We start from the raw sequence: 14652 nt of genomic DNA, 5'->3' as shown, positions 1-14652 counted from the left end.
CTCAAAAGTATTTAACGATAAATACTCACAAAGGACTTTATGTGTACCGGAGTGTCCAGTGCACCTTCAGAATGTGATGGACCAGATCCTCCAAGGTTTGGAGCACGTGACCTGTTTCTTGGATGACATTGGTCGCAGGGAAAAAATAGCTGAGCACCTAAGGAATCTGGAGGAGGTACTGAGCTGCCTGGAAAGCTACGGGGTGAGAGTGAAAAGAGCCAAATGTGAATTCTTGCGGGAGAGAGTGGAATACCTGGGGCATCTGATAGATAAGGAGGGATTGCTCCCCACTGAGACGAAAATTGCAGCCATCGTTAATGGGTCACAGAGCTGCGGTCTTTGCTAGGTATATCGAACTATTTATGGTCGATTCATGAAGGATCTTTCGACACTGCTGCAGCCGCTACATCAACTGCTAAGGAAAGAAGTTGAGTGGAAATGGACAGTTGAATGTTCAGCGGCATTCAAGGATGCGAAGGAACAGTGAGTAAAAAACTGTGTAGTCGTTCATTATGACACCAAGAAACCCCTGAGACTAGTATCAAATGAATCCCCTTATGGAATAGGGGCAGTCTTGTCTCACATAATGGAAGATAGGGAGGAGAAGCCGATCGCGTTTGTACATTGTCGGAGGTAGAAAGACAATACAGCCAGATAGAGAAAGAGGCTTTGGCCATAATTTTCGGCGTGACCAAATTTCACTATTTGAGAAGCACAGAGATTGATGACAACATGGTCATAGTCATGTAATATGGCGATCATCTTGACAGTTTCATGTCATTGACAAATGCATCTTTTTTCCCAAAAAGAATTAGCGGTCACAACTCCCCACCAACATCTTTCTTGTGCGCCAAAACCTCACGCAAAAGCTCCTCCTGAAAAGCTCCCCTAAGGCGCCTCCAGAAAATTCCATCGATGATCCAATACCTCCTGAATCTCTTGAAAAAGACTTCCCAATTTTTTAAAAATTTAAATTCAGCGGAGAGGAACTATTTTCACTATTAGTACAGTAAAGTATTCACATTTTTTAATATATAGATTATCTGGTCGTCATTATCCACAGTATTCGAAGGATTACTGTAAAATTCATAGTCCAAAAAATACAGTAATCGGAAGTTGTTTGTGTAGGTTATTGGAACAACACGAACACTCTCGTTAAACACCTGTATTTCTTTCATCCATGTAACAGCAACAACAGACAGCCATGTTGCCACTGTCTGGCAGTGGAAGTGTGGCCTCTCCCTCAGCCGGACCGACAGCTGACCCAGAAAAACGCAAGCTGATCCAGCAGCAGCTGGTCCTGCTGCTGCATGCACACAAGTGCCAGCGACGTGAGCAGGCCAATGGAGAATTGCGGTCCTGTGCCCTACCTCATTGCCGCACAATGAAGAACGTCCTCAACCACATGACTCACTGTCAAGCTGGGAAGTCATGCCAGGGTATGTTGGTGTAATTAGGATAAGTAACTCGACAAATGGCTGATCGGTGGAATTTTCAGAAAAGGGGATTTAAGACCCTGATAAACTGCTAACATTCTCCACTATTGATCTATTCGGTTTCTCGTAGATAATTTCTCAAAGTACCGTACATATCGTATTTACTCGCATATAAGCGGCTTTTGTCAGACAAAAAATGATGACTGAATCGAGGGTAGCTTATATGCGCATAAAAAACTGCAAGTTTACGGTGCCATGACACGATGACATCACGACAAAATTGCGCCGTTGCGTGCGCCGTGACATCATGGAACAAGCGAATGCTGATACGGATGAGAGAGACAGGACAGGGGAAAGACTTGACGGACGGCAATTGCCTCGTAACATAATAAACTTTCAATTTAACTTAAATAAACTTAGATTACTGTACACACATTTTTACGTCTCCCCCTGGTAGTAAGAGGTACGAGGAAGCTGCAATTACCACAGCAGAAAAATTTGGCCAATGAGGAGACAGGCACACAGGGCAAGTAGTATTCAATGATAATTTATTTATAACAAAGTCCACAGAAAACCTGGACTACGGGACATCAACAGCAAAAGATACCAAAGTGGCACGCTCAAATGAAAAAGGTAAACAGGTGCTCAAATAAACACCCCCAAAAATACAGGAAATAAGGCCCAAGGGTGCCACTGTCAGAACTGATGTAATAAAAGCCTAGGCGTGGGGAATAAACTACGTGTATAAGTGCAACAAACTATCTGTACACCCAGGGGTGTCTAAACTTATCTCCAGTCCACCTATGCAGCCCAAAATAATTAACTTTATCAACATAAATAGTCAATATGACAATGAATAAATAGCATACTCAGCAGTCAGGTGAAGCCGGGGCAAACAAAACTTACTTAACTTTAGACAATGAGTGCCTTCTAAAGAAAAGTAAGGACTCCACTGTCTTAGCACCTGCATGAACTCTAGTTCCAGACCAACTTGCAGTACACGAAGAAGATAGTGAGATACAGCTAAGCAAAGTTAGTAATATAGTGGCACACACAGGCCATGAAAGCGAAAGGACTATAACACAGCCAATATGAGCGATTATAAGATGTAGGACAACACAAGCCTACTCACTAAAAGATTCAAGTGAAATCTCCATGTCGTTTACTTTATCTGTACGTCCAAACACAAGAGGCACACTAAGGTCAAACACGATTGACTGATCCCCTACAGCGATCCACATCCTCCCAATCCCCTTGGTTTTTCAACACAACTGTTTAATAGGTTCTATTATTCGTTCTGGAAAAACTATTGCAAAATGAATCGTACTTGTATTTTTTTTCTGCAGTTGCTCATTGTGCATCATCCAGACAGATCATCTCCCACTGGAAAAATTGCACGCGTCATGACTGTCCGGTTTGCCTGCCGCTGAAGAACGCTAGTGACAAGCGCACACAGCAGCGTAAGTAGAAGCAAGACACTGCGGACTTCTTAGAATTTTATGAATGTTTATTCATATCTTAAAGATCGACTGTTTGACATTTTCATTTTATGTCCTGTAGTGTTTGTTGTTGTAGCGCTTTATTTTCTTAGCTTGTCGAATCAGTGTCTTTATTGCTGTAAAAAAAATGTATGTTTAAAAACACAATCAATGCTGCTGTGACTCTTTTCTTTAGCTATGCTCAGTTCCCCCAATACTAGTCTCCAGAACTCCATGTCTACTGTGGGTGTGGGCCAGTCAAGTACCCCTACCATCAATACCTCAACTCCCATAGACCCGAGCTCCATGCAGCGAGCATACGCAGCACTTGGGCTGCCTTATGGTAGCCAAGCCACTGGCCAGGCCCATTCCCAGCAAGCCTCTGGTCCTGGGCAGCCTGCTGGTGCACAGAACCTTCAGGCCCAACAACAGCTTCCTCAACAGATGAGGTCCATTAATGCACTTGGTAAAGTCAGAAATGCTTGTCCCATCTCAAATTTTCTGCCGGCTGTCTTTCCTAGTTGTGTTTACTTGACAATTTGCCACCTAAATTTGTATACAGCTAGGTAGTTGAACTCGTATTATTACACCAAAAAATCACAGCTGTGTACTCACACCATTGTGTTGTTACAGGCAACCAGATGGCCCTTACAGGCAGCGCAATGGGTGTGACCACTTCAGAACAGACCAGCTTGCACATTGACTCACTTCCAAATACACTCAACACTAATAAGTCAGTAATTTTACCTGTTGCATACAGCTACTTGGAAATTATTTATTTAAATTCTTTAGAATAAACCGTTTATAGTCTACGTAACTTTTCATCCTGTTTCTCCCAACTTTAGTCAGCTGTTGTCGGATGGGTCAGCTGTAGGCAACCTACCCACAGCAGCTCCCATCTCCTCCACAGGCACCAGGAAAGCCTGGCATGAACATGTCACCCAAGACCTACGCAATCACCTTGTACACAAACTGTAAGTTTAGACCATTAATAAAGTGCTTGATTTCTCTGACTGTCTATGGCAGGGGTGGCCAACCCGCGGTTCCCGAGCCGCATGCGGCTCTTTGCCCGGTTTCATGCGGCTCTTACGTCCATATCAAAGTTTGTATTTGTGTTTTATTTTAATTTGCGTGTGCGCTTCGCTTGAGTTCAATACGGTATTTTCGTCCAATGCGCATGTGCTTTGGATGAAAATACCTCAAAGTTTCCCAGTAGGAGCAAGATCATTTGAGTAAACGTTTTTAACAGAGTGGGAGAGCTCCCGTGAACCAGAAGCGACAATGAACGGCGTCGCGCACACAAAAAGTATCCCAAAGATCGAGCGTCGGCTGAAAAAGCCACTTCCCCTGCGAGGCAGACCAAGGCGAGAGTGCTCAGCCGGGAGCAGCCAATAGGAGAGCGAGGTGTACACCCACGTGGTGGGCGCGCTAGTTAAAAGCCATTCATAATAAATGACAGCTCACAAGGAGCAAATGTTGCGCAAAAATAGGCTCTGATCTTATGACAGAAGTCCCACTAAGTAACATGCATAGTAAAAGAAAAACGCTATTGTAAATTATAATATTTTTGTTTGTGGACTTGGTTGAACTGAGAGTTTGTCTGTGTGAGACAGTGCACACAATGTTCATTGTTGATAATGACTGGCCTGTGCTGTTAGTACTGTAGGAGTCAATTCATGTCATTACTATGCTGGTGTGTGACATTTACAATAAATCTGGCTGAGCAAAGAAAGGTTTGTGTGTGATGTGGCTCTTTGCGGTAACACAGTAAAAAATGTGGCTCTTTGCGGTAACACAGTAAAAAATGTGGCTCTTGGTCACTGACTGGTTGGCCACCCCTGGTCTATGCCATATTATTAGCGATCAACAGGGTGCATCAAAACAGTGTTTCCCAACATTTTTTAGCTGTGACACTCTTTTTGCGTTGAACAAAATTCCAAGGCACAGCATCATCAGAAAATCTTCTAATTTAAAACTCTCACGTATTTTTACAATGATTTTGAACGTTTTATCAACAGGAATCAAATAAATATTAAAAATCTAAATTTTTACACCGACCTAATCTCAACAAAAGTCAGTGTTTGCAGACTCTGAACAACTTCCAGTTTTAGTGATGTAAAAATAATTAATTAAGCATTTTTAATCTCATAATTTTAATTATTTAAATTATTAAAAATTATTTAATTATTTTAATTAAAAAAAACATGAAAAAAAAAGCAAGGCACGCGGAGATGCGGCGAGAGAGACACTGCGTTGAAATCATAAAGCAGCCTCTCGAAGCCTGGCCAAATGGATGTCTCAAATGCTCGTATCTCAAAATGTGTCTTTTATCTCAAGGTAGATATTTGCTCGGAATTTTACAAGTATTTCAAATTGCTTGTACGTCGGGGCAATCGTATGTCAAGGTGTTACTGTAATATCGCATCTTTCATGACTGTTACTTGAATGTCATTTTGACTCAGTGTTCTCAATTCCCCCATTCACTTGCAGGGTACAGGCCATTTTTCCTACCCCTGACCCAGCGGCATTGAAGGACAGACGGATGGAGAACCTGGTAGCTTATGCCAGAAAAGTGGAGGGGGACATGTACGAGTCAGCGAATAGTCGGGTGACTAAATTGACCACTCATTAGTAATTCATAGATGACTAATATTCACAAATCATTGCCATGAAATACCTGAAGTTTGACTAAATTATTTTAATTTGTTGACCTCCTTCTGCTAAGGATGAGTACTATCACTTCCTTGCTGAAAAAATATACAAAATTCAAAAGGAACTGGAAGAGAAGAGGCGCTCACGGTTACAGAAACAAATCATCAATCAGGCACCCATGGCCGCCCAGGGCACCCAGCAACCTGGGCTCCCACAGCCCAATAATGCCTTGGGCCCCAGGCCACAGAGTAAGTATCAGGTGTTATTGGATTCATTGAATATGGAAAGTGGAAATATGCTTCACTGCAATCATCCACATTGTCCTACTTCTTGGGAAAAATGAAGAATCAATCAATTTTGCTCAACATATTTTTTGCTGAGCAGTATTATCTAATATGGTGGATTACTAGAATAATTAGTGATGGAAACGAATGCCCTGACTGTGAATTTGGTATTTATTTATTTGTTCAGATGGACCTAATCCTCTTCCAAACATGCCAAATCAAATCATGAACCGCATGCAGGTTACACAAGGTACAATTTAAATTCTCAGCCATAGCAAGTGTTCTGTTTGTCTGTATTCATACACATCTTACTAAAAAACATGCTCCTGTAAACCACTAGATTAGCAATTAATGAGAGAAGTGTCAGGAGTTATTAATTGCATTCTTGAGTGCTGAATTTTGATCTGCACATTAACCATCCACAGTATATTCTTAAGATAAAAGTCCAACATTCTATTTCATTTATTGGAAATAAAGACAATTGCAGTTTTTGCTCAGCTAAATAACCCTACAAACCATTTAGAAAAGGTGATTTCAGTTTCTGCATCTGCACACGATTTTTGTTTAACATTTCATTAACACATTTCATTTAAAACAAGGAACTGTTTCTTGATGTCTTTACATTTGATTTTTGAATTATTTTTTTGCACTTTCAGAATCCATAATGTTTTGTATGTTTTGTGCTTATCTGTCAGGAATCAACCAGTTTAATCACATGGCTTTGCCCAATGCTCAGATATCTCAGACGCCAATGGGGCCTCGTGCTGCCTCGCCAATGAACCATCCACAACAAATGAACATGAACTCTGTCCCAGCGGTGAGGAGGGCTGGGGAAACTGGGGCCAGATAATTGCTTAGTATTTGTCACTTTTATTACAGTCTTATTTTATTGTTAGCAATGTATATCTTCTTTACCTGATAATTTCTTATTTCTTTCATCTTCCATTGCCATCTAGGTGGGAATGTCACCCTCCCGGATGCCGCAAACCCAGGTTATGATAGCAAGTCACAACAGTGGTAACATGGTGGGGCAAACAGCGAGTCAGGGACAGTTTGTGGCTCAGACTCAATTCGGTCCAGGATCTTCTACTGTCTCTGCTACAGGGGCAATGAATGTCACATTGGCACCAGGTGTGGGTCAGCCCCAAGCACAGGCTGCTGTTACTCAGGTGAGACCATAATAAGTATTTTAGCAAAAATTTTATATTGCATGTGATGTTCCAATCACCTCACTTTAGAATTGTGCAATCTTTTATTAGATTTTGCAAACCATTTGACATTGATTACAATATCACAATGTGCAATTTTTGATATTCATCCAAATATATTTAATGCAATTTTGACTTTCACACTGAAGGTTTAGGTACACCAAGTCTTGCGGCATATTACTGAACTGTTCATATTAATACATTGTGGTAGTGAAATTGGCATTCTACACTATTTGTTTTGTCCAAGTTTGTTGCGTTAAATTGTAATGCCTTTCACATTTATAATCTTACCATTTTTTTCTTTGACAGGTCTGTGTTAAAAAAATAATTTATTGTTAAAAATGTACCTCTAGTGCAAGGGGGTCAGACTCGGGTTGGTTCGCGGGCTTTAACATCAACTTGATTTCACGTGGGCTGGACCATTTTTGATATAATAATTAGATTTTAAAAACTAAATTGATTAAAAGAACTGGATTAAAATCCCTCAACATTCATTTTTTAATATATCTAAAACATTATTTATTTTAGCTTTTATTACATATTTTTAGATTTTACAAAACAATTTTTGGACTAAAAACTGAAAAAAATGATTACAAAAATTACAATTATTGATTTAAAAGCAGGAAAATCAGGAAATTTAATATACATCTATACTCTTCATTTTAATGTGATCCTAAAACAGAAACTCAGCACCCATGATTTACTTTCCCAGGCTACACAAAATTTTGCTGCGGGCCAGATTTGGCCCCCTGGTCGCCACTGTGACACATGTGCTCTAGTGTTAGCCCATATACAATGGTAATTACAGTAACTATTGAAATTTATAAATTTCTCATTTAATTTAGATGAATTCACCCTGGATTTAAAATTGAAATTCTGTAATCTAGGCACTTTGTTTGTTTTTTTTATGTCCTTTAGGAGGCTGTTTAGTGCCATGAGATTTCAATTTTGCCCCTCTCCCAATATCTCTGAACTAAGTTAAGACAGTGTGACTACCGAATGTTTATGTTTGTGTTAAAACAGTTTTATATATAGGTATATTTAGGTATCAGGATTTCCTCTCCAAACAATCACACCACTCATACTTTACTAATTAGAATTGATTTCCCATTCCAAGGTCTCACAGCGAAAAGATGATGCTGTTGTGTGGTGTGGCATGTTGATTGTCTGTCTAATCTGATAACTTCATTTGTCTGCTTCTTGTGTGTGCTTGTTTGCCTTCCTTCTGTATGTGTGTGTGTGTGTGTATGTATGTGTGTCTTTAGCAGCCACAGCAGCAGCAGAGCACTAACCTTCCCATGAATGCACTTGGCCCCTCGCTGGGCCCTCAGCTAGCCTCTTCCCAAAACCCCTTGCATTCAACTCCTCCGCCTCCTGCCTCTTCCGCCTCCACAGCCGGGGCAGGCATTAACTTGCCCCTCCCCCAATCCTCTAGCCGTAGTGCCACTCCCACCCTGTCTGGCCTTGCATCTACTCAAGGTGCAACCCCACCCTGTCCCACTCAGCCCCAAACACAAGTGGAAGTCCCTTCATCAGCACAGACGCAGCCCCTGCCTCAACCCTTGCCACAGCCCCCTACCACACCGGTGAGCCTGAGCTCCTTCGCATGCCCTCCACTCTTGACCCCTGCCAACCCATGCCATCATCTTCACTTCACTGTCTGATAACATAATTTCACCAGTTTTTGTTACATCCTTGACACCTTAGCATTGTAAGAGAACAGGAAAATTCATTTGGGTGACTTTTGTACAGTCCATTCAGCAATGCATGCAACGACCCACTTGTTTTGCACTGTGCAGTCGTTTAAACTTGAGTTTGTTTTTTTGTCCCTATAGCTTTCTCAACCAGCAGTCAGTCTGGATAACCGGGTGCCCACACCAGCCTCAGCTGCAAGTGCTGACCTCCACTCTCAGCAAGGTGCAGCTGACCTGCCTACAAAGGGGATCAAAACAGAGGATCACTATGATAAACATGAGCTTGAGGCTTCTGGTGGAAAAACTGAACCCAAAATGGAGGTTGGTTGAAACTAGATTCCCACAGTTATCCATCTGAATTGATACTTGAGGACTTTAACCTTATACAGTAATCCCTCACATTTCACGATGAATATAAACCAGACATGGCCACAACGATCAAAATTCCACAGTCCTTATTATTACTACAATACTATGTTTTCGTGCCTATACAAAAAATACAGAAGTACTATTATCAGTGTATTCATCAAATGTTACAGTTATAGGCATACAAGCAGGGGGCCCGGCTTCGTTGGTCACACCTGCTTGTTTATAACCAAAATACAATTGTTGCTCTATTAAAAAAATATCTTTTGGAAAAATGGGGGTTTAACAAATAAGACATTGACTTAACACACTTGGAAAAGGTGAAGAAATGCAACCAGCCGTTTCTGGCCACCATAAAAAATGTCAAGTCTCTACCTTGCACGATTTGGAGAAACGCAGTGAGAGAATCTTAACATGCACGGACAAACACCCATCCATAAATCACGTTTCATAAGGATTATTGATGACCGCTGAGGTCAAAGCCTCGCCACCACTTTCGAATTCAGAAGATTGTGCTGCCATCTTGGTGCGCTTCAATTGGTTATGCCTTTCCCAACTCGATATGAAATGAGAACTCCTCTTTTTTGGCATAATTGGTTAAAAGTGGGTGGCTCCGGTGGAGCGAGTGGTTAGTGTGTTGTCCTCAGAGCTCTGGGGTCCTGTGTTCAAATCCAGGTCATGTCCATCTGTGTGGAGTTTGCATGTTCTCCCCTGGGCCTGCGTGGGTTTCCTTGGGGTACTCCGATTTCCTCCCACATTCCAAAAAACATCCATGGTAGGCTGATTGGACACTCTAAATTGCCCCTAAGTATGGGTGTTAGTGTGCATGGTTGTCCTTGTGCCTTGCGATCGGTTGGCCACGGATTCAGGGTTTCCTGTGCGTCTGGCCCGGAGTCTGCTGGGACTTTTTACTAGAAGGCTCATCCTGATTCTGTATATTTTATACATTCATTTTTTGTATACAGTAATACCGCGACATAGGAGTTCCCCGACCTACGAGCAATTTGAGATACGAGTCAAATTTAGAGCAAATATTTATCTTGCGATAACAGACAAATTTTGATATACAAGCATACAGCGGATGTGAGAGGCTGCTCATATGAACATCATGGGCACTGTCTGTCTCCCCGCAACTTCCTCGTAATGTCTCAACGAGCACTGGGCGTAGCGTTTTATTTTTTCAAGTCAGGCTGGATTTCTTTTGGCCCAATCTTACTTCTAGTTGAGGGACATTTTTATGAGTGTCAAGTGGAAGACTTGCCCGTTTCACTTCGAACATTGACACTTTTATAAACATTTTCTATTTGGATACCTAATATAAAACAATGCGATGTACTGAAGCCCCAAATGTCGAAGCTGCAAGCTGTCGAAGGATGAAAGTAGATGAGTATTTTACATTAAACCACATTTAGGTTTTTGACTTTACCTTAATATTTAGATGGATGAAAACTCAAGTTCTTCATTGCTGAAGAAGGAGGAGTCAGAGGAAAAACATGAACCAATGCAGGTAGAAGAGAAGAAAGTAGAAATGAAGACAGTGCCTAAAGAAGAATTGGATGGAACTAACAGAACAGCCTCCTCTTCCCCCTTTCGGAAAAAAGGTCAGTCAGTGAAGCCAACTAACAATTGGGGTGAAAATTGGGAGAAAAGAAATTGAAGACGAAATTCAAAAGTCACCTGTAAAGAAAACAGTATCGAATTTCATTCTTTTAGTTTTTATGAAGAAATATGATTTTTAATTGTTCTTGCACATAAGGCAAACACTTTGCATGTTTTTTTTTCTTTCAGTCTTTAAGCCTGAAGAATTGCGCCAGGCCCTTATGCCGACTTTGGAATCCCTCTACAGACAAGATTCAGAGTCTTTGCCCTTCAGACAGCCAGTTGACCCTATGCTTTTATGTATTCCAGTAAGTAAAACACGGAAACATACCTCACACCAAAAATATAAACATTGAAACATTTACAAATATTATGGTGGGCATGAGAACCGACTTATTATTTTTTTAAATCCTAGAAACTATTTCCCATCACGTGGAAATTGTTCATACACTCTTTTAATAAATGGTCGTCTTGTGCAGTAACTACCATATTTATTCGAGCATAACGCGCACCCATAATTTGTGACTAAAAATTGGTACACATTTTTTTTAGTTTTTCTCAGCTCACACCAAGGATTGCACCAGTATACTGGTTACTGGCAAATGCTGAACATGTCGGCATAACAAAACATTTATTCGTTCTTCTTCTGTTTTGTGGTGTTATTTATGCATTTTTTTGTGTGCTTTATTTTTTCTTACTAGAAAGTTGTTTTCATTTAATGTTAAGCAATTTTAATAACTTTAATATTTCTCTAACATCTCTCCTTGTAAATATCCTACATCAGGGTTGGCCTAGTCCGGTCCTCGAGAGGCCCTATCCGTCTCTTCTCCTTTCTGGACAGCTTGCTAATGAGTTGATCATTTGATTCAGGTCTGGTATAGGAGGGAGATGGGTAAAACAGAATGGATAGGGGCTCTTGAGGACCGGTCTTGGCCACCCAGGTCCTACATCAAGATATGTATGTACACTTGTGACATATAGTCCGATGTGATGGATATATTATTGTATCGATTTTTTTCCCCCCATCGAATTTTTGCAATTTGGGCAGTTGTAAAACTAATGTGTGCTCTACAGTCAAGAAATTACAGTACCGATTGAATACTCAGAAATTCAGCCTTCACGTTACACTCAAGACCTATAATCATTATAAAAGGAGGAGGAACTCCTAATATGTTCATATTACACTGTGAAATACTTAGAGTAACGACAGCCAACTGCCAACTTTACTCAAGGAAATAAACATGGAAAGCACAAAACTATCTACTTATTTTTGCAAACGTTTTTGGATTGCCTAATCGGGCTAACATCCTTTTTTTTTTAAAGATTCTTACTCACTAAATATGGTGCTATCTCAAAATTAAAAGAGAAAAATGAGTGGTTTGCAAATGAAACTCGACACCTGCTTGTACGGAGGAGGACTGATAGCGCCGTCACTTTTTTTTTTACAGTAATTTTTCGTGTCCCTGTGTCCAAGAAGAAAATACTTCCTCAAGATATTGCGCTTTGCACCGCAAGCAAATAAAAAATCCAACTGATAGCAAATTCAAACATTTGAAACAAAACACTAAGACCTTTTTGTTTGTTTGATGGGGATGCCATTTTAACTTTAACGAGTTTGGATTTTTATTTTTCTCTCTTCACTTTTTATCAACCTTCATAATTTAATCTTATCAGTTTGTCTTGTTTTTTTCAAACTTGCCGTTAGATTTGCAACTACATTTTGAACAGCATTTATTATGAAAGCTTTAAACATGAACTGATTTAAAGAAGTTTCACTGGTTTTCTTTGTAACTTCTCTGTAACTTCCATATATTAATTCATCTTCCGTACTACGTGTTCTCGTAAAGGTAGCGGGGGTTACTGGACCCTACCCAGCTCACTTAAGGCAAAAGGCAGATTACACTCTAGACTAGTTTCCAGTCAGCCACAGGGCAGGGACAGACGACCATTCCCACTTACAATCAAACCGCCAACGGCGTGAATCGAGCCATGCTTGCCTGCACCAAAGTTATGCTAGTGAAGCACTTCACACGAAGCAGCTCTTTGTAACTTAAAACGTTTTATTTTCTCTTTATAGGACTATTTTGACATAGTTAAGAACCCAATAGACCTGTCCACAATAAAGCGCAAACTGGACACAGGCCAGTACCAGGATCCCTGGCAGTATGTTGATGATGTCTGGCTGATGTTCAACAACGCGTGGCTGTACAACCGCAAGACATCTCGTGTGTACAAGTGTTGCTCCAAGCTAGCCGAGGTTTTCGAGGCTGAGATTGACCCAGTCATGCAAAGCTTGGGCTACTGCTGCGGGAGGAAGGTATGTGATACAAAGAAACCTACCTGTACAATATGTCAGGTTTCAAAATTTGTGGCGCATTACAAATAATAATGTCATGCAATTATGCTTTACGTGCGACATTTTAATTAGCCTAGAAAATGGAAAGCAGTCCAAAAGATTCAATGTGGAAAATGTATGATTTTCTGTACCGCTTACCCTCAAAGGGTCACGGAGGATGCTGGAGTACCTAGAAAAAAAAAAAAACCACAAGGCCCAGGCCTGGGATCGAACCCTCAAACTCAGAACTGCGAGGTCGACACAACCTGCTAACCACTCTGCCTTTAAGGAAAATGTTTACTTTAAATTCCATGGTGTTCACAAATCTCAAAAACAAGGAACAGTTTCCCTAAGCCTCCCTTTTCTTGTATTTAAATTAGGCCTAGATACGAGGTGACAAGTGCAGAAATAAGAAACCAGTCTCATATTTCTGTTATCCTTCGCCACTTCGCAGCTCAAAGTTTGCGCCTTCAGTACATCGTGGTATTTACCATAAGTATCCAAAACAAAAGATTTTTCATAAAAATTTGTCAATTTGTGCTGAAACTCACAGGCAGAATTTGGCTTAGATGGTCGCTTAGTGCCACAGACTCGCGCCAATGACTTGCGCAACTGAAAGTTTAAAGTTCAATCCGAGACTCATTCCAAGTATACATATTACAGCCCCAGAGATGTCTGTTTCAAAGCCTGCCTTGAAGAGAAAAGTCAGTGATGAGCTCAGACAGTTTCAAGAAAAGTGGGGAGTGCAATATTTCTTTGTTGAGCACAGGGGTACCCCGACATGTCCCATTTGCACTGAAAAAGTTGCGGTGCACAAGGAATACAATTTGAAACGTCATTATACTACGAGGCATGCTGAGGGGTATGAAAAATACCAGGCCAACCAGGTTGCCAGTTTTAAAACACGTCTTCTGAGGCAACAGGATTTTTTCAAGAAGGCTACCAAAGAAAGTAATGCAGCCGTCGAAGCTAGCTACGCCATTTGTAAGCTGATTGCTAAAGCAGGAAAGCCATTCACAGAAGGTGAATTTATCAAAAAGTGCAATTACAGGCCGCACATATTGTCTGTCCTGAAAAGAAAAGTCAGTTCAACAACATCAGCCTTTCTGCCAACACCGTGGTAGAGCGCATTTCTGACCTGTCAAATGACATTTATGATCAACTGTGTGAGAAAGTGCAATGTTTCAGTGTATATTCAGTGGCTCTTGATGAGACCACAGACACTGCCCAGCTCGCAATATATGTCCGTGGTGTTGATGACAATTTTGAAGTGATGGAGGAGTTGCTCACAGTAATTCCAATGCTTGGCCAGATCACCGCTAAGGAATTATTTCATCAGCTGTGTGATGCCATTGAGAATGCCGGTTTGCCATGGAAAAGCTTTGTTGGAATAACAACTGATGGAGCCCCATCAATGATGGTGAGGAAGAATGAACTGGTAGCACTTGTAAAAAAAAAACTGGAAGAGGAGGGTGTGGAGGAGGCCATAGCTCTGTGCTGCATTATCCATCAGCAGGACCTTTGCAGCAGATGCCTGAAGTTTGACAATGTGATGTCTGTCGTTGTGAAATGCATCAACCAAATCAGATCCAGGGGCTTA

General features: G+C 41.0%; 1 protein-coding gene across 4 annotated transcripts in view; it reads left to right on the top strand.

The window, feature by feature from the left end:
• The window catches only part of crebbpa (CREB binding lysine acetyltransferase a), a 59796-nt gene that overhangs the window by 18291 nt on the left and 26853 nt on the right, over positions 1–14652 (top strand). The window contains exons 4-18 of one of the 4 annotated variants that reach the window (XM_077719637.1): positions 1190–1439; positions 2783–2896; positions 3111–3380; positions 3548–3647; positions 3760–3888; positions 5405–5522; positions 5640–5814; positions 6038–6100; positions 6546–6667; positions 6807–7019; positions 8327–8644; positions 8894–9073; positions 10557–10719; positions 10907–11025; positions 12795–13034. In XM_077719637.1, coding sequence (XP_077575763.1) covers positions 1190–1439; positions 2783–2896; positions 3111–3380; positions 3548–3647; positions 3760–3888; positions 5405–5522; positions 5640–5814; positions 6038–6100; positions 6546–6667; positions 6807–7019; positions 8327–8644; positions 8894–9073; positions 10557–10719; positions 10907–11025; positions 12795–13034 — 2574 coding nt within the window. Of the gene's footprint in view, positions 1–1189; positions 1440–2782; positions 2897–3110; positions 3381–3547; positions 3648–3759; positions 3889–5404; positions 5523–5639; positions 5815–6037; positions 6101–6545; positions 6668–6806; positions 7020–8323; positions 8645–8893; positions 9074–10556; positions 10720–10906; positions 11026–12794; positions 13035–14652 lie in introns of all 4 variants that reach the window. The other 3 variants (XM_077719636.1, XM_077719638.1, XM_077719639.1) reach the window with 3 other exon arrangements.

Source organism: Stigmatopora nigra, chromosome 6 (genome assembly GCF_051989575.1).
Source record: "Stigmatopora nigra isolate UIUO_SnigA chromosome 6, RoL_Snig_1.1, whole genome shotgun sequence".
In the NCBI taxonomy this organism is placed as follows: domain Eukaryota; kingdom Metazoa; phylum Chordata; class Actinopteri; order Syngnathiformes; family Syngnathidae; genus Stigmatopora; species Stigmatopora nigra.
This window is presented reverse-complemented; position numbering and strand designations above follow the sequence as displayed.